Source organism: Aethalodelphis obliquidens, unplaced genomic scaffold (genome assembly GCF_003676395.1).
Source record: "Aethalodelphis obliquidens isolate GAN/ISIS:26980383/991018 unplaced genomic scaffold, ASM367639v1 scaffold7, whole genome shotgun sequence".
NCBI classification, from domain to species: Eukaryota; Metazoa; Chordata; class Mammalia; order Artiodactyla; family Delphinidae; genus Aethalodelphis; species Aethalodelphis obliquidens.
Window position 1 is genome coordinate 53,545,286 of NW_020837951.1, and position 19,487 is coordinate 53,564,772.

Genomic DNA, 19,487 nt, shown 5'->3' on the forward strand with positions numbered 1-19,487 from the left:
GAGGTACATGCTGCTGATCTGAGGAACACACTTAGAGAACCACTGTACTAGAGGATAATAAAAATGTGAAGACCAACTTTCACAGGAGTAAGGAAAAAAAGTGCTATTTCACAACTATTAGTGCTTTTAGTTTATTTGAGTTTTTTAAAAAGTCAAAGTCCACAGTTATAAAAGAAGTTTTATATTCTGTGGCAGTTATCCATGAAAGCATTACCAAAATTTCTGTTCACTGCTATAATGGTTTTTGAAGCGTACCAAAAAGGTGCACATAATAAGTACATATAGAGGTCATCTGCCCTGACAACAGAAGTCAGGGAAGTAGATATAGACTTAAATCAACTTTGGCAGGAATGACATCATAAAAGATTTTGATCCAGAGTTACTGGTCTAAATTTACAAATAAGAAAAACTAGGCTGGATCATATGGTAGTTCTATTTTTAATTTTTTGAAGCACTTCCATACTGTTTTTCATAATGCCTGTACTAACTTACATTCCCACCAATCGTGCACAAGAGTTTCTTTTTCTCCACATTCTCTCCAACACTTACTTCTTATTCAGCCATTTGCAACAACATGGATGAACCTTGAGGGCATTATGCTAAGTAAGTCAGACAGAGAAAGACAAGTATTGTATGATATCACTTATATGTGGAATATTAAAAATCAAACTCATTGGTGAAGCAAGTCAGAAAGAGAAAAACAAATATCGTTTATTAACGCATATATGTGGAATCTAGAAAAATGGTACAGATGAACCTATTTGCAGGGCAGGAACAGAGACGCAGATGTAGAGAATGAACATATGGACACGGGGGCGGAAGGTCGTGGGGGGTGGGATGAATTGAGAAATTGGGGTTGACATAAATACACTACCATGTGTAAAACAGATAGCTAGTGGGAACCTGCTGTATAGTGCAGAGAGCTCAGCTTGGTGCTCTGTGGTGACCTAGAGGGGTGGAATGGGGGTGGGGGGGTGGGAGGGAGGTCCAAGAGGGAGGGGATATATGTATACATACAGCTGATTCACTTCGTTGCACAGCAGAAACTAACACAACATTGTAAAGCAACTATACTCCAATTTTAAAAAAATCAAATTAATTGAAACAGAGAGCAGAATGGCGCAGGGGCTGGGAGGTGGGAGAAATGGGGAGATATTGGTCAAAGGGTAAAAACTTTGGGTTACAAGATGAATAAGTTCTGGGGATCTAATGTACAGCTTAGTGACTATAGTTAATAATACTGTATTGTATACTTGAAAAAAAAAGAAAAGAAGAACTGAGCAACCATATACATACACATAAGCTCAAAAAAATTGTACTAGAATAAAAAAGCTGAAAAAAAAGGTGTGTTAATACTATGTTAGCAGCATCTCAATTCAGTTCCATTCATTTCTCCTTGTATATTTAAAACTACCAAGTAATCTGCTCCTGTGTCTCACCTGTCATCAAATGCTATTCTTTATTCAATTCATTCAACACATACAGATTGAGCACCTATCATATACGACTGTTGTAGGTATGAGAGAGAGAATGGGGAGCAAACAAACAAGGTACTGGGCCCACATGACAGTTACATTCTAGTGGGGAAAAGACAGATATTAGATAAGTTAAAAGTAGATAGTGGAGAATGACAGATAGTCGTAAGTGTTGTGGAAGAAATGTCTCTGTTAGAAACAATAAGGAAACTTAGGGCACAAAAAAACTGTTTGGCCAATAATAAGACTGAGGAGGATCCAATAACAGAGGAAGAAAACAGAAGAATATAAAGTCAAAGAAGACAAAGAATCAAGGATAGAGTGGCTGACTAGTTGATTGCTAGAGATTTACAAAAGTTAATCTAGAAGAATGTCTATTAGATTTAACAAATGGAGGTCTTCAATGACTTTGATAACAGCAATTTCATTGTAATGTGGAGAAAAAAGCCAGCTTGGAAGAGAGTGAAGAATATGAGGTTAATCCTAAGAGGATTCACTACAAAGGAACAGAGAAACCAGGTACTTGTTAGAGATGGATATGTTATCAAGTGGGACTTTCAAAAATGGATAAACGCAGCTAAAGCATGTGTGTATGTTGTTGAGGCCAACCCAGGTGCTAAGTCCAGGCAAACAGGTGGTATGCCCCATACCCAAAGTTAGGCACACTGCTGGACTCGGGCAGTTTGGGACCTCAGAACATTCCCTGGAGGCGAGTCTATTTGTCTGACTCCTTCTGAGGGCCAGACTAAGATTTGTTGGATTTGTCCCCTCCAAAACCTTCTGGCCATTACAAAGCTCAACCCTTGTGAACCAGCCTTCAATTCCATATAGCTGGGGGATCTACTCTGTATAGCTGGGGGATCTACAAGACTGTAGTCTCTTGTGAAGCACAATACAGTGTTTCCCAGCCTTTTCCAATGCATACTCCCAAACAAAGAGTTCTCACTCTAGCTTCCAAATATTTGTTCAAGCAGAGATTTTTATAAGTTTAACTTCTTTTGCAGTTAGTTTTATAAGAGTAACTATACTAAAAGTGAATATGTTTTTTCAGACAATACAAATAACCCCATTTCCTGCTCTCATTAAACCCTCCCCATCCTGAACCTGACCTGGTTAGTAATCAATGCTTTTAACTATTAATCCCCATTTCACAAATTAGGAAATCTAGGTGCAAATGTGTTATTTGCCTGATGTTATACTGTAGTCAGTAGGAGAAATGATACTTGAACTTGGGTCTCTAGTGTTCATTTAAGAAAATAATACAGGTTGGTTCTAAACCTAAAAAGGCACATGTGGATTTCCTTTATTTTTACCTTTAAAAAAAAAAAAAGGAGGGAGGAGGAGAGGAAGAGAAAATTTAAAGGTCTAAACTTTTCCAAGTGTTATCATACAGAATTATTCTGGACACTATGCTACTGGATGTGAAAATATCACAGAGCAATTGCCCTTAATGTGCATCAATTAATTCTACGAATGAGAAATATTAAAAAGGAATACAGCCAGGGCAGTCAAATAATAGCGTTTTCTTCTGGAAGCTGTTTAACTATAATATTCGATGTTGAAAAATTAGTAAATATGGACTTTTCTATATATTTTATGAATATCCAAAGAACATCCTATATTCACAAAATAAATTTAACTATAAAAGTATAAGATGGGATTAAAAAAACCATACAATGATTCATATGAACAACACTCCTAGTCTTAAAGAGTCATCAGTCATAAAAAACCCCACGAGTTTATTATCTACAATAAGATATACAATAATACAATAGCATAATGTATAAAATTTACTAAAAATTTTTTTTGTGATTGGCCAACTCTTCCCCCCAAACCTCCAAATAACTCATGATCAAAAGACCTCTACCTACAGATCACTGGAAAGGAACATGTGTTGAAGGTCAAAAAATATGAACTCTAAATACTAGCTAACTAGAGGTACAAATTATTGCACCTCTCTGGGCCTCAGTTTACCCACCTGTAAAGTGGAAAGATTAGAATAAATGATCTCCATGACCTTCACAACTCTGATATTCTGAGAAGCCATATTTGAAAGCCTTCCATTACTCTAGGAGGCAGATTGAAAAACATCTTGCTGTGATTTATGTCAGAGTGTTCTGCCTATGTTTTCCTCTAAGAGTTTTACAGTATCCAGGTTTACATTTAGGTCTTTAATTCATTTTGAGTTTATTTTTGTGCACGGTGTCAGGGAGTGATCTAATTTCATTCTTTTACATGTAGCTGTCCAGTTTTCCCAGCACCACTTGTTGAAGAGACTCTCTTTTCTCCATTGTATATTCTTGCCTCCTTTGCTATAGATTAGGTGACCATGGGTGTGTGGGTTTATCTCTGAACTTGCTATCCAAAATAAACAAATGGGACCTAATTAAACTTAAAAGCTTTTGCACAGCAAAGGAAACCATAAACAAAACAAAAGACAACCCTCAGAATGGAAGAAAATATTTGCAAACGAAGCAACCAACAAGGGACTAATCTCCAAAATATACAAACAGCTCATGAAACTCAATATCAAAAAAACAAACAACCCAATCAAAAACTGGGCGGGCTTCCCTGGTCGCGCAGTGGTTGAGAGTCCGCCTGCCGATGCAAGGGACATGGGTTCGTGCCCCGGTCTGGGAAGATCCCACATGCCGCGGAGCGGCTGGGCCCGTGAGCCATGGCCGCTGAGCCTGCGCGTCCAGAGCCTGTGCTCTGCAACGGGAGAGGCCACAACAGTGAGAGGTCCGCATACCGCAAAAAAAGAAAAAATGGGCAAAAGATCTAAATAGATCTAAATTTCTCCAAAGAAGACATACAGATGGCTAAAAAGCACATGAAAAGATGCTCAACATCATTAATTACTAGGGAAATACAAATCAAAACTACAATGAGGTATCACCTCAGACGGGTCAGAATGGCCATCATCAAAAAAATCTACAAACAATAAATGCTGGAGAGGGTGTAGAGAAAAGAGAACCCTCCTACACTGCTGGTGGCAATGTAAACTGGTACAGCCACTGTGGAGAATGGTACTGAGGTTCCTTAAGAAACTAAAACTAGAGCTACCAAATGATCCAGCAATCCCACTCCTTGGCATATATCCAGAGAAAACCATAATTTGAAAAGATGTTCATTGCAGCACTATTTACAATAGCCAGGACATGGAAGCAATCTAAATGTCCATCGACAGAAGAATGGATAAAGAAGATGCAATACACATATGCAATGGAATGTTAGTCATAAAAAAGAACGAAATAATGCCATCTGCAGCAATGTGGATACACCTAGAGATTGTCATACTGAGTGAAGTCAGTCTAAGTCAGGCAGAGAAAGACAAATGTCATATGATATTACTTATATGTGGAATCTAAAAAAAGGGTACAAATAAAATTATCTACAAAACAGAAATAGAGTTACAGATGTAGAAAACAAACTTATGGTTACCAGGGAGTAAGGAGGGGAGGGATAAATTGGAAGACTGGGATTGACATATACACACTACTATATATAAAATAGGTAACGAATAAGGACCTACTATATATAGCACAGGGAACTCTACTCAATACTCTGTAATGGTCTATATGGAAAAATAATCTAAAAAAGAGTGCATATATGTATATTTATAACTGATTCACTTTGCTGTACACCTGAAAATAACATAACATTGTAAATCAACTATACTCCAATAAAAATTTAAAAAAATAAATATAATAAAATAAAACTGAATAACAACAAAAAATAAACCTAAAAAAAATATCCTTCCATTTTTGGAGATGAATGAAACAGGCTCTTCTCTAAATGTAGAGGACCTCAGTGCTCTTTTTTACACAAAATGGTAGTTCTCTCTCCAAGAGCTTTCTAAGTAATCAGCCACATACTTACTGAAATCCAAGCGGCAAGTGGATTCATTAACCAGATCCTACACCGATTTGAACGTATATATCAGTAGAAGCATAAAGAAAGTAGCCTCTTCATCTCAGTTACAGAAATACCATACAACCATTTCTTCTAAGTAGAGAACATTTAAATGATAATAATAAAGCATAATTTTACCTGCAAAATCCTAAAACTTACTATTTCACTGAAAGACAAAAGAGAAACTTGAAGAGTATCCCTATTAAGGTTTTTTATTAATTATTTAAAAAGCACATGGAAAGGATAATTGGATGGCTTCAGAAAACGCACTACTTATATGATTTTCAAATAAAGGTGAGTCCAATGGATTTTGAATAGATCTAGTCAATGTCAGTATATTAATCATGTATCATGTCCATCACATACCATGTGATGTTATTAAATATTATTCAGATAAGAGTTCTGTGGTCAGTTTTTAAAACATGACATTTCTTTCCTAGAGGATTTCTCAGAGCCTTTAAAAAAAACTAACAGAAATTTAGAGTCCGCAAAAGAAGTTCATGCAGTGTTTTCCTGCTTGTGAAATCACAGAACCTTTTAATGGGACATTTTATGAAACACAGTTTGGTAAATTCTCTATTGGGTTTGATGAGAAATCTGTAATTTAAACAGGAAGATTATGAGAATGCTTTCTACCAGTCAAGTCTTATTGCAATAGATACCCATTACAATGAACACCCTGACATTCTAAAACACTAATCATCTCTAAACAGCAGATAAGCTTCAAAGACCACTTGATATAAGAAAATCCTTTAAAATTAAAAAAGTTTTTTCAAAAAAGATTTCTTAATTTGGACAAGATATAGTATGATGTCTTTATTTCCACTTTGACTAATATGATAAAGGAATAAGTGGGGAAGTATGAGTCAAAAAAGGAGTGGGGGAAAGAAAAAAAATCATTATTTAAAAAAATTGATTTCTCGGCTACATCAAGAAATTTCAATTGAATTGGACTCTCTCTACGTGGTATGCACTGTTTTCCAGCTGTTTTAATTACAATCTACTAAATTATTAGATATCATAAATTGTAAGAATCCATAACAATGGACAAGACTATGATCCAGCCCAGTAAAAAATATTCTTGGGAAAACTATTGCAAGGAAATACACAAATGTGGGCTCCTACAGAAGCAATGATAAGCAGAAACAAGAGTTAGGTTACCTTCTCCCTTGAGTAAAAAGCTATTCTACTCCAACACACCACTATAAAGCAGTCTCAGTTGTTCTCTTGAAATACATCCTCACTCACTGACTCACACTGTTAAATCCTGTTATGCTACCAGTAACGTCCATAGTCATAGAGAGAACCAGTAAATACTTCAGTATTGTCAAATTATAATGATTACACATTTTCATAAGTGATGACACATATCTGTGAGGGCTATCATCACCTCTTGAGTGAGACCCCTTGCATTATGGCTACTTGGCATGGGGCTACTGGTGACAGGAGCAACAGTGAACCAGTACTTACTAACCATGCACAGGCTGCAGGGCCATGTACTGGGTGCTTGAAAGTTCATGATAAAGATCGGCATCCCTATCTTCTGCGAGTTTCATTAGCAAAAAGCATTTATTATCACAAAGAAGTGGGAATCTCACTATGATCCAAGTCAGGGACCAAACACTAGTTGGCTATTAATTTAATATGGTGGAGCAGAAGAATATGAAATACTCTCTCCTAACACACATGGAAGTGTATCAAATAAAAAGAGGGAGTATAAAGACTTTAAAATGAACTTTAGAGACAAAAATTGTACATAGTTAAATGTCAGCACTACAAAATTACAGAAAGATTGGAATAGCTTAAGCTGAAAATTTTTTTTGGTTATATTTGAAGAAAGATGTTCATAGTCCTCTAGCTACTAAAATTTTGAGTGTAATTCATGGCAACACAATGTTTCTTTAGTAAATATGAAAATGGTGCTACAGAATCTTTAGTCAAAAGTTGTACTGAAATTGAAATTGTAATGAAAGATTTTTAAAGATGCACCTTCTCTATCTTGACCAACGGCGCACATTTGTGACATAATTAGCTGGAGTTGAGGATGCAGTCTGGGCCCACACAGACTGGATCAAAACTAATTGGACTTTGTGGCAAATGAACTCATGACCTAGACCTCATTAGTCATGATCTAACCAACTGACTTCACGGGCCATAGAAAATTCATGTTGGCATGAGATGTTTACTTTGAATTATTTCTGCACTTAAATGGGGCCTATAATTTTAAAGAGCCAACTTTAGAGATGCTGATTTTCTAAGGTTTTGTGAATGAATGAACTCACCAATCTCACATTTACCTATGATATGGAAGACCCTAATGTCAGCGGTCGGGTAGTTTTAAAAGGCACAAGGCAATATGCAGAAGTCAGAACCATAAATAGGAGAGGAAAATATTTTTTAAAAAACCTAGAGCACATAATTGTACGGTGATAACTAATGTTTATTGAGTGTTTACAATTTCTCAGAAGCTACACAAAATACTTTTGATAAGCTATCTCCATATTTCATAAATGAAGAAAGTGAAGCAGGCTGTGTGTCTTTCACAAAGTCGCACATTAGTAATCACTCTCTTCTACCTTGGGTCAATGATAAATGACCGTGATAGATACTACGGAGTTAACTCTCTCAACACCCATGCCAACTATCCTTTTCCCTTGCTGCCATCTACCATATAGACATGAAAGCTACAAACCTGCATTCCTAGATTCTTCTGCAGCTAGCTACTACTTTTTTTTTTTAATTAATTATTTTTGGCTGCACTGGGTCTTTGTTGCTGCGCGCAGGCTTTCTCTAGCTGCGGTGAGCGGGGGCTACTCTTCGTTGTGGTGCGCGGGCTTCTTATTGCTGTGGCTTTTCTTGTTGCGGAGCATGGGCTCTAGGTGCTCGGGCTTCAGTAGTTGCAGCACACGTGGGCTCAGTAGTTGTGGCGCACAGGCTTAGTTACTCTGCGACATGTGGGATCTTCCTGGACCAGGGCTCAAACCTGTGTCCCCTGCATTGGCAGGCGGATTCTTAACCACTGTGCCACCACAGAAGTCCCCTAACTACTACTTTGTTACACAGTTATGGCCAATGAGATATAAGCAAAATGGACCTGGGAGTTTCTGGGAAAGCGTGTGTGTGTGTGTGTACATATATATATATGTACGTATATAACATATATGACATATCCTCTTCTTCCACCTTCCCTCTTCTTGCTGTCTGGAATACAGATGTGATGGCTGTAACCAAAGCAAATTTACTACTGTACCAGCAAATCTTGGCCCTGATATCCTTGAGCTGCTAAACTAATGTCAGCCACAGACTAAGAGGAAGTACAATTGTAGATGTTTCTACAGGCTCATTTCCTGTCATCTTTGGGTAGCTTAGCACTAAGCTGGCTCAGCTGGTCTAAGTTAATCCTAATGGAAGAACAGGCTGATGGAACTGAGCTTCAGAGGCAACCCACTCCTCCCTAGATAAGAAAGCCATTTTTTTTCTACTATATAACCAGTTAATGTCTACTGCCCTGATCCCTAGAAATATGTAGCACTCTGTGAGGCCAGAGATCTTCTACTGGAGCAATTTCCATGGTACAATCCAGTCTAACTAGAGGGATGTGGTTTATGCCAGCTTGTAAGATTTTCTCCACTAAGGTTTATTTTATATCTGCACCACATGGTGTCAGTTATTTGCACAATATGCTACCTCTGGATTTCTTACTACCTGACAAAAATCAAAGTCCTAATTTGTTTAAACCTCTTTTTGTCAGATTTTCTTGGTTTCTTAGCTGACAGAATGCTGTAATAAATGTAAGATAACATGTTATGGAATGGCAGAATGATAACTTAGCCCTCCAGTGGGGTCTGGTAAGGCTTTACCTAGGATATCTTTGAACTAGGAGAACACACTAGGTAGGAAATGGTACCTTCTTGAACAAAGTTAGAGTATATAATGACCTTACTCTGAGGTAGTTGTGACAGATCTACCACAGGCAAGGATGAAACGACAATACAATTCAGTGACCTCTAGCAGTGTCTAGAAACCCATTTATTTTCCCTGATAGCATAAAGGACCAAGTGGCAGGCATCCCTATTTTTTTTCGGGATAAATGCCAACAGGAGTTTGGATTTATGGTAGAGATTCCAAAAGCAGGCTCCAGGATGCCCTGGCCTTACACAACAAAGAGGTAAAAAAATATTCAGTGTGTCTAAAATATGTAAAGTATTATAGATTCACTAGAGTAACAGAAATGTATTGACCCTTTATTATGTGTCAATCACCTAAATAGATGTAAATACAATAACAAAATGACAACAGTTCCCATTCAGGGAGAGTTCTTCTTAGTGTGATAAATATCAATAAGCGTTCATAGCACCATGCGGAAGTGGAAGTCTGGGTATAGTGCTGTCTTTACCGTACAGGGGACAAATAAGTTAACTGCAGAGGAGAGCCAGGGTCCGCGTCTCAAGGGAGGGGGTGATGTGTTAGTCTATAAAGATATCGCTATACTGGGGGTAGTGGTTTTGGAAGGAAAGAGAAAAGGCAGAGAATGATATTCCAGCAGAGAAAACAAACCACAGGTCCAAAAATACAGAGGTGTGAAAGGAGAGTACTTGGGGAAACAAGCACAAAGTTGGTTGTTCCTAGAACAGGTGGAAGATGAAGCTAGAGAGGTAGGAAGGGGGAGAATGCCAAGGTGGAGAGTTTCGCTTTATTTTATAGGTAATGGAGATTTAAAGGCAGTGGTGATTTAGGCAGATTCAGTGACCAAAAGCAATGAGAAAAGAGAGACAGTCAAGATCAATGAAGAGTTTTCAGTTTTGTATCATCTACTGTATACCAGGCCCTGTGCTAGTTGCTTTACATACATAGCCTTAAATCCTCAGAACAATCCAGAAAGAGTAAGGCAATTACCCTCCCACTTCCCAGGAAAGAGTAAAAAAAGCTCAGAATAGTTAAGTACTTTGACCATGATTATAAAACTAATAGATAGTTAAACCAGGATTTTAAGTTGTTTAGTTATAATAATAGGTAACAATAAATGCATTTTCTACATACCATACACTCTTCTGGTGTTAGATTTATTGCAGTGGAACAAAAACAACATCAACAAAAAACGGACAAAAATCCCTGCCCTCATAGAGTTACAGGTTGGTGTCATGGGAATCTATGAAATCACCCAAGGAGTAGGTGCAATAAGAATAAAGAAAGCAGAGGTTATCAACCTAGGGCACACAGAAGAGTCAATGAGAGAATTTGAATTCATTTTAGAACTTAGAGATCCAACAGATTGCAAACAAAAATCTGTGGTAAATGAAAACAAACCTGGTGACTTATAATAGTTATTAGTCCCTTTATTTATAATAACATCCTGAATCTTAACCCAAAGTGTCTGAAAAACTCAAATGAAATAAATGTACAAATTGACATTACTGTTGATGCAAAGGAGATGGGTTGGGAGTTTTAGGGGGACGAGAAGTTCAGACAGGAAAATAAGATTTATTGAGTACCAGGCACTTTTACGTAAAGTAAGTACCTATTTAATAAATGCAAAAAACCCTCCTAATATAGTAATTTTATATTAGTTTACAGAAAACACGTACACAAAAATTCACCTTATTGGTGAATATTGTTCTTAGCAAACATACATCGGCTTAAGCTCAAACATCAATTTGGGACAAGTAGAAGGTGTCAGAAAGTACCTTACTTTTCTCTAACCGAGGTAGCGGGAGAATGAATACAACTCCCATACATAAACTTACATTGCTCCATTGGTATAGACAGTGTCGCTTCCTTCCACGTACTGCACCTGAGCTGGATAGACATGCTGTACCTGCTGCACAGTCTGTACCTGCTGCACCTGGAAAGCAAATATTAGGACTTTGGTGAGGGGCAGATACAATAGAATGAATATACAGCATTAGATTTACCTCAAAGATTTCTCTAGGGTGTTGATAAACATGAGAATGTTTTACGATGAAAACTGTTAGGTTCATGCTAATTTCAAGGTAAGTGCATGTTGAGTCCAAATCAACTGTAGCATTTATGCAAATAAATTCTGTAACATTCTTGCAGGTATATATGTACATACACACTTAAGTGTTTAGGGTGAAATTCTGAAAGCTCTGCACTTATTTTGATGATTTATGAAATTCTCTTCACCTGGCTTGTGAATGCTACATGTATTTTTAAATTATGAAATTCACAATGGAAAAGTTCAAACACTTATACATAGAAAAAATACTATAATAAACCCCATGTAATCATCATCCAAGATAAATAAATGTCACTAGACCTTCCCCTTTAGCCCCTCACGGGATTATTTAAAAGTAAGTACAGAACTTGCATCATTTCACTGGTAATATTTCACTTTTTTCCTAAGAGAAAAGAGCTACGTTTAACATGAACACAATACTAACATCAGAAATAAAACATTAACAATTCCTTAATATCATATAAACCCCAGTGATTGTTCAACTTTCTCTAATTATTCCAATGTCTTCTTAGAGTTGGCTTGTTCAAATCAGATCAAAACAAGGTCTACATGTTACATCCAGTTGATATTTCCTATCTTTCTCTTTTAATCTCTAACAGTTTCCCATCCTTTTTATATCTTGACTATTAGTTATTGAAAAAACTGGATCATTTATCTAGTAGAATTTCTAGAATGCTAAATTTGGCTGATAGCATCCCTGAGATGTCATTTAATAAATTCCTCTATCTTCGTATTTCCTATAAATGAGTAGTTACATCAAGGGCCTTGAATAGATTCAATTTTTAAAAAGCTGTGTACTTCTTATTGCATCATATAGGTTGCCATAGAACAGCTGGTTGTCTCTCATTCTGCAATATTATTTGATCAGGGGGTTCAGGTGTTGTCAGTTGGATACATTGATTATAATGTTTCCTATCCATGTTTTACCTGAGGATATCACTAGTCATTGATGATCATTTTTTAGAGGGGTTATTTCAATTAATAAAAGGCTGCAATCTTATGGTAATCTGATTCTGTTATGCCCTCTTCATTTATTAGTAGAATTCTAAAAAGGAATTCCTCTTACTCGTATTTGCTTACTCTGAAATAAGGTTTGTACAGGAAGAATAGGATAAATGCATGATTCATTATTTACCAGTACTCAGAATAATGATTTTTTCCCCCTAGCTCCCTCCCCAAGGTGACCAATGTTGCTTTTAGTTTGATTTTGCTTGTATCCTTATGATTTTTAACTTTTTAACATACTGTATTTGATTTTTTTAAACACAGCAGTCTTTTTTTCCCCTAAAATTGTCCCATCTTTGACCAGTGATAGTCCCTTCAAACTGTATTCTGTGTCTTTTGACATGACTACAGTAATCTTTCTCTAACTCCCATGCTTTCTGTTATGATAAGATGGACCAGACCTACCTCTTGTATTTCCTGTCCTAGATCTGAAATCAACTATTTCTTTAAAAACCCCTGGGTCTTATTATTTAGGAGTAATATAAATATGCAAAAACTGTTCAGGAAAGCAACAGGCAAACTATTTGACATCTTTGTGATTTCTTCTGCAGAAGCATTCACCATCTGAAGAGTTGCTGTACAATATTATTTTTAAAAATACAGTTTATGAGAGCAAGAAGTTAGAAAGAAAAGCCTTAATGACTGTGAAAAGCAGAGTAATTAAATAAATATAGGAAACCATTCTGTAGAATACATGGTTGATGTTAAAAGATTAAGTAAGACTGATACATACTTTAATAGCAAGATCTCTAAAACATATTCTAAGTGAAAAAGTATGTTGCTGAAAAATACCTACAGTGTAATTTGATTTATGTATATATCTGCATACATGGGCACATGTGCATACAAATGTACTTAAATATATAAAGGAAAATAGAAGGAGGCACACCAAACTTCTAAAAATGGTTACTTGGCTGAGCGACATTAAATGAGATGGAAGAGGGCTTCCCTGGTGGTGCAGTGGTTAAGAATCCACCTGCCAATGCAGGGGACACAGGTTCAATCCCTGGTCCGGGAAGATCCCACATGCCGCGGAGCAACTAAGCCCATGTGCCACGACTACTAAGCCTGTGCTCTAGAGCCCACCAGCCACAACTACTGAGCCCGCGTGCCTAGAGCCCGTGCTCCGCAACAAGAGAAGCCACCACAATGAGAAGCCCGCGCACCACAACGAAGAGTAGCCCCCAATCTCTGTGGCTAGAGAAAGCCCTCCCACAGCAATGAAGACCCAACAGAGCCAAAAATAAAAACAAATAAATAAATAAATTTATTTAAAAAAAATGAGATGGAAGAGATGATGTGACTAATATCCTTTATGAATTCATATCTTGTATCTATTATATCAAATATATATCTCGATATATGGAAGGATTTCCACTTCTGGCCATGATGGAGTAAATACTACTGGAAATGCCCTCCCCCCCAACTAAACAAGTAGATAAGTAGATAAAATATGTAAAACAATGTTTTCAGTCATTCAACAAAATGTACCGTAAGATTGTGTTCCTTAAAAGAAGGAAAAAAAGTAATGTGAACCCTATAATGATCTTAGCTTTTGACCTGGATGTAATCAGAGTGCAGAGCAAGAATGGAGAAACGAAGCAGAGCATCATGATCTCACTGAGGTGAGGAGACAGACACTGAATTTGGGAAAGCTGAGTCACCTGAAGTTTGGCGGCAGTATCAGAAAGGAACTTAAGCAGAGAAATAGATCCAGAAATGTTCACAGAGATCCCCTTGAGTCTGATGTTGAATACAAGCTGCACGTGTGTAGGGGGGCAGAGATGCTCAAATTCTGACCATCCACAGTGACATGACCTTATTGAACACCTAGGGCATTCTGTAGAAACACCAGAAGGGCAGAGCGAGCCTTAGCAGAAGGGCTAAATTAGGTCTAGAATAAAGACTACTTTAGGTCCATCCTAACAAATCTGAAAGAAAAGCCTTGATAATATCCACAAGTAACTGCCTATACAGAACTACATTTAACATTTTTAAAGGAAGACATCAAAATCCAGACATATAAAACCATAAGAACCATCTCACACCAGTCAGAATGGCCATCATCAAAAAATCTAGAAACAATAAATGCTGGAGAGGGAGAAAAGGGAACACTCTTGCACTGCTGGTGGGAATGTGAATTGGTTCAGCCACTATGGAGAACAGTATGGAGGTTCCTTAAAAAGCTACAAATAGAACTACCATATGACCCAGCAATCCCACTACTGGGCATATACCCTGAGAAAACCGAAATTCAAAAAGAGTCATGTACCAAAATGTTCATTGCAGCTCTATTTACAATAGCCCGGAGATGGAAACAACCTAAGTGCCCATCAGCAGATGAATGGATAAAGAAGATGTGGCACATATATACAATGGAATATTACTCAGCCATAAAAAGAAACGAAATTGAGCTATTTGTAATGAGGTGGATGGACCTAGAGTCTGTCATACAGAGTGAAGTAAGTCAGAAAGAAAAAGACAAATACCGTATGCTAACACATATATATGGAATTTAAGAAAAAAAAAATGTCATGAAGAACCTAGGGGGTAAGGCAGGAATAAAGACGCAGACCTCCTAGGGAACAGACTTGAGGTTATGGGGAGGGGGAAGGGTGAGCTGTGACAGGGCGAGAGAGAGTCATGGACATATACACACTAACAAACATAGTAAGGTAGATAGCTAGTGGGAAGCAGCCGCATGGCACAGGGATATTGGCTCGGTGCTTTGTGACAGCCTGGAGGGGTGGGATAGGGAGGGTGGGAGGGAGGGAGACGCAAGAGGGAAGAGATATGGGAACATATGTATATGTATAGCTGATTCACTTTGTTGTAAAGCAGAAACTAACACACCATTGTAGAGCAATTATACCCCAATAAAGATATTAAAAAAAAAAAAAAAACATAAGAACCATAATGTCCAGCATTCAAAAAAAATTATTAGACACATGAAGAAGCAGAAAAATGTGATATATAACCAGGAAGAAAATAAATCAACAGAAACAAATCTAGAAATGGAAGATATGAAGTGGCAGACAGAGACATTAAAACAGCTGTTCTAAATAGACTTAAGATTTAAAGGAAAACACAAACATGATGAGAAAAACAGAAGCTATAACGAACCAAGTCAAATTTGTAGAGCTGAAAAATACAGTATCTGAAATGAAAAATTTGCTGAATGGAATTGAGAGCAGATTACATAATGCAGAAGAAAAGACAAATCAAGTTGAAAACCTAGCAGTAAAAACTATCTGAAGAACAGAGAAAAAAAAGGAAATAATGAAGAATAGAGAACCAATGAACTATGGAACAATATCAAGTAGTCTAAAACAGTATAACTATAGTCCCAGAAGAAGAAGAAGAACAGAAAATATATTTGAAGAAAAAGTGGTAGAAACATCCAAATTTTATTAAAACTATAAACACTGTAAGAAGCTTAACATATGCCAATGTATAGAAAAAGAAAACCAAGCCAAAGTGCATCATAATTAGAGTGCTAAAAACCCGTATCAAGGAGAAAAATTTTTAAGCAAGACAGAAAACAGACGCATTATGTACAACGCAACAGGTATCAGAATGATTGAAAACTTCCCAGTCAAAAATAATGCAAGCCTAAGACAATCAAACAACGTATTTAAAGCAGTGAGAGGAAAATTTCAATCAAGAATCCCACAACCAGTGAAATATCTTCAAAAATGAAGAGGAAATCCTTTCTCAGACAAAAACTGAGAGAATTCATCCTGCTCTAGCAGATATCCAGTGAAGGTAGCCACAAAGGAAGCCCTTTGGACTGAAGAAAAATAATACCAGATGGAAAACTGGACCTATACAAAGAAATGAGGAGCACTAGAAATGGTAACTTCGTAGGTAAAGGGTTTTTTGTTTGTTTTCTCATCTTTTAATTTCTATAAACGATAACTGCCTACGTAAAGCAAAAATAGCAATATGTGTATACCAGGGTTTACTTACTACATATGTAGAAATGAAATGTATGTATGACAAAAATAGCACAAAAGAGGGGAGAGGGAAATGAAAACACACTTTTGTAAATTCTTATATGTTAAGTAGTGTAGTATTACTTGAACACAGGCTGTGATCAATTAAAGATATAAACACCATATTAAAAAATAGGATAGTCAATAGAGGAGATAAAATGCAATACTAGAAAACACTCAGTATATCCAGTAGAAGGCAGAAATAGAGGAAATAAAAGAAGAACAAATGGAACAAACAGAAAATAACAAGAAGCTAGAATTAAATGCAACCATATCTATAATTATACTCAGTTTAAATCTTGACTGTCATAATGGGTAAAAATGTAAACCCTAACTATATACTCTCCACCAGAACACATTTTAAATATACAAAGACAGGTTAAAAATAAAAGGATATAAAAAGACAGGCTTTTGCAAACACCAATCACAAGAAAGACTGGTTATATTAGTATCAGTCAAAGTAGACTTCAAGACAACCGATATTACCAAAGATAAAGAGGGAAATTTCATCAAGAAAATTGTCAAGAATAAATAATATATCTTATATGTCTTTGCATCTAAGAACAGTTTCAAAATAACATGAAGCAAAAACGGAAAGAATCAAATGTCCTTAATTGGTTTCCTTCATGGGGGCCAATATGGTGTGGTGGCATATTCAGTTGATTTGGAAACAGGAGAACTGATTTTAAGTCTTTATGCTGACACTTGCTGTTTATATATTGGGATAGTCAATTCACTTCTTTAAGTAATAATTTCTTTGTGTGTAAAATAAAAATTGTATCCACTCTATCATAAAGAATTTTTGTGAGAATCCAAAACTATTAAACATAAATACAAAGCATGGCATAGGCATATATGATAATTATAATACATCTTGAATAATGAGAGACATTCTTAAATACTTCAAAATATGTATCTTGTCTTCTACATCTGTGTAATTTTCATCTTTATATCCCACTTGGCTTCAGCCATAAATATGCACAATAAATGTTCATCAGGGTTCCTTCAAATCATGAGATTCTGTAATTAAAGTAGAAATGAAACTCAGAAAGTGTCAAGAATCTTGGAAAAGAATTCTGGATAGACGCTGGCTAACTCATCTAGGACATCAATATATAAATACGTCTCTTGATTACACTGAGACTTTACAGTACAGCATAAAAATAGGGCAAAATTCTTTGCATTATCTACCAAGTTAAGGAACTGATGAAGTAAACAGAAGACCTATTTACTTAAATAGAAACTAGAAAAACACTAAAAATACTGAATTATAGCATATTTTGGAGGTAACACTATTTTCATTATTATCCAGTAAGTATGGTTTGTCGACTAATCATTAGAAACTGGGCCAAAGGGGCCTTTGAAAGAATTTAGTGATGAGAGATGGAATTGCCTGTAGTTTGAGAAAGTATTCTTTCAAGGGTATAATGATAGTGAAGGAAGTAAAAGAGGGGTAAAAAAGAAAGGAGAAAGGAAAAATAACTACCTTATGTACACATGTATCATTTCACCAATTAAAAGTTAAGGTCCTTCAGTCTTTTATTTAGATTTTAGTTGAGGGTTATTTGATTTTCTTTCCTTTGTGGGGGGTAGGGGACAGTAGGGCTCTATTATTAGTAAACGTGCATTGGAGAGCCACAGAAATGCTCCTTTCTACCTCAAATTAAAATTATTCGGATCCAGGAAGAGAGCTATGTATACAGAATAACTTTATTGAGACTTACAAATCCAGTCACAGGATGGAAGTGCACACGTAGAGCATTTTTTATATTGTGATATATTCTCAAAGACCCAACATAATGTAAACACACTATATTTATTGCTCAATATTAAATAATGCCCTGCACCTAGCAAAGGAAATGTCCAGTGAATATTTGTGAAGTTTATAGTATCTTCTAAATGTGGATGTGTATTCATTAAGAAGCAAAAACAAAAACAAAAACGAAGGAATGCTTATTATTCCAAAGTGAACTGATGTGATTACTTTTAATGGCCTTTAATGTATCATTAAAGACCAAAGGTAAAAATTTAAAAGGAAGTTGCATGCTATTTTCTCTTTCCTAAAATAATTAACTGTGGTTCAAATTTGTTCAAATATTATTCTATACTGTCCTTATGTTAAATATTAAGTTCTATTCAAATATTTACTAAATAGTTATCTATGAAAAGTTTATTTTTTATTTGATTTGCCATGCTGCAGTGCAGGAACTGCTCAGGTTAGCAATGCTGAAAGATATGGGGAAACTAGCATCCTGTAGGCATGTCATTACTATTCCCAATAACTGTATTTTCCATCCATCTTTGTGAAATCTATAAACTGTCACATTTTACTGCTTACCCTATCCAAGTCCTCAGGGGAAAGGAAGGAGATGATTAAATAAACTCTATAGGAAATTAATTTTCTCTTAATTTCACTGTCTTTCCCAGGATAAATTCTCAGAAGTGTTTCCTAAGAGAATGAACAAATATTTTTCACCACTTGAATTTTAATAAACAACAAAGTGGTGAAAATATGAACTGAAAAGAGATGGACAAAGGTGGAATTAACAGAAATAATCAACAATTTCTACAATTAACTGTTCATTTAATAAAAATGACCTTGGGCTAATTTCTAAAAGGCTACCTAGTACATATCAGAATGTTGGCGGTAATGAAGTCAAACCATAACAACATTCTGTACAAGAAATTTATCCATTCTCTGGCATCTGAAGGAAAAAAAATATCCCCCAGTATAAATATATGCAACAATGTATTTACATTCATACACTAGATGAATTAAGCAACTTAACACTATCTTACTAATACATATTTAAATGGAAGCACCTCTTATTACTATTCAAATGTAGTATTACAAATGCATTTGCTTATTTTTGTGAATTTTTATAATTCTTATTATTTATAAAAAGGAGTGAATACCAAAACAAACTGCGTACCACAGGAAAATGTGCTAGTTCAACAGAATCAGTTAGTAGATTTTCAGGACAAATTTATACAATATGTTGTTTTGGATGTGCTTCAAGAAAAATAAAATGAATCACACTTCAAAACAGAAATCCTTTTCAATAGTAAATGAAATCATTTATAATTGTTAAGCTTATTAGTCAGCTAAGAACAATACTA

The 19,487-nt window shown here is 36.0% G+C and overlaps 1 protein-coding gene across 3 annotated transcripts in view; it reads right to left on the minus strand.

Moving 5' to 3' along the window:
• RFX3 (regulatory factor X3) overlaps window positions 1–19,487 on the minus strand; it is a 290,506-nt gene that overhangs the window by 101,922 nt on the left and 169,097 nt on the right. For all 3 annotated transcript variants that reach the window (XM_027105786.1, XM_027105787.1, XM_027105785.1), the window contains one exon: window positions 11,135–11,232. In XM_027105786.1, coding sequence (XP_026961587.1) covers window positions 11,135–11,232 — 98 coding nt within the window. The remainder of the gene's footprint in view (window positions 1–11,134; window positions 11,233–19,487) is intronic.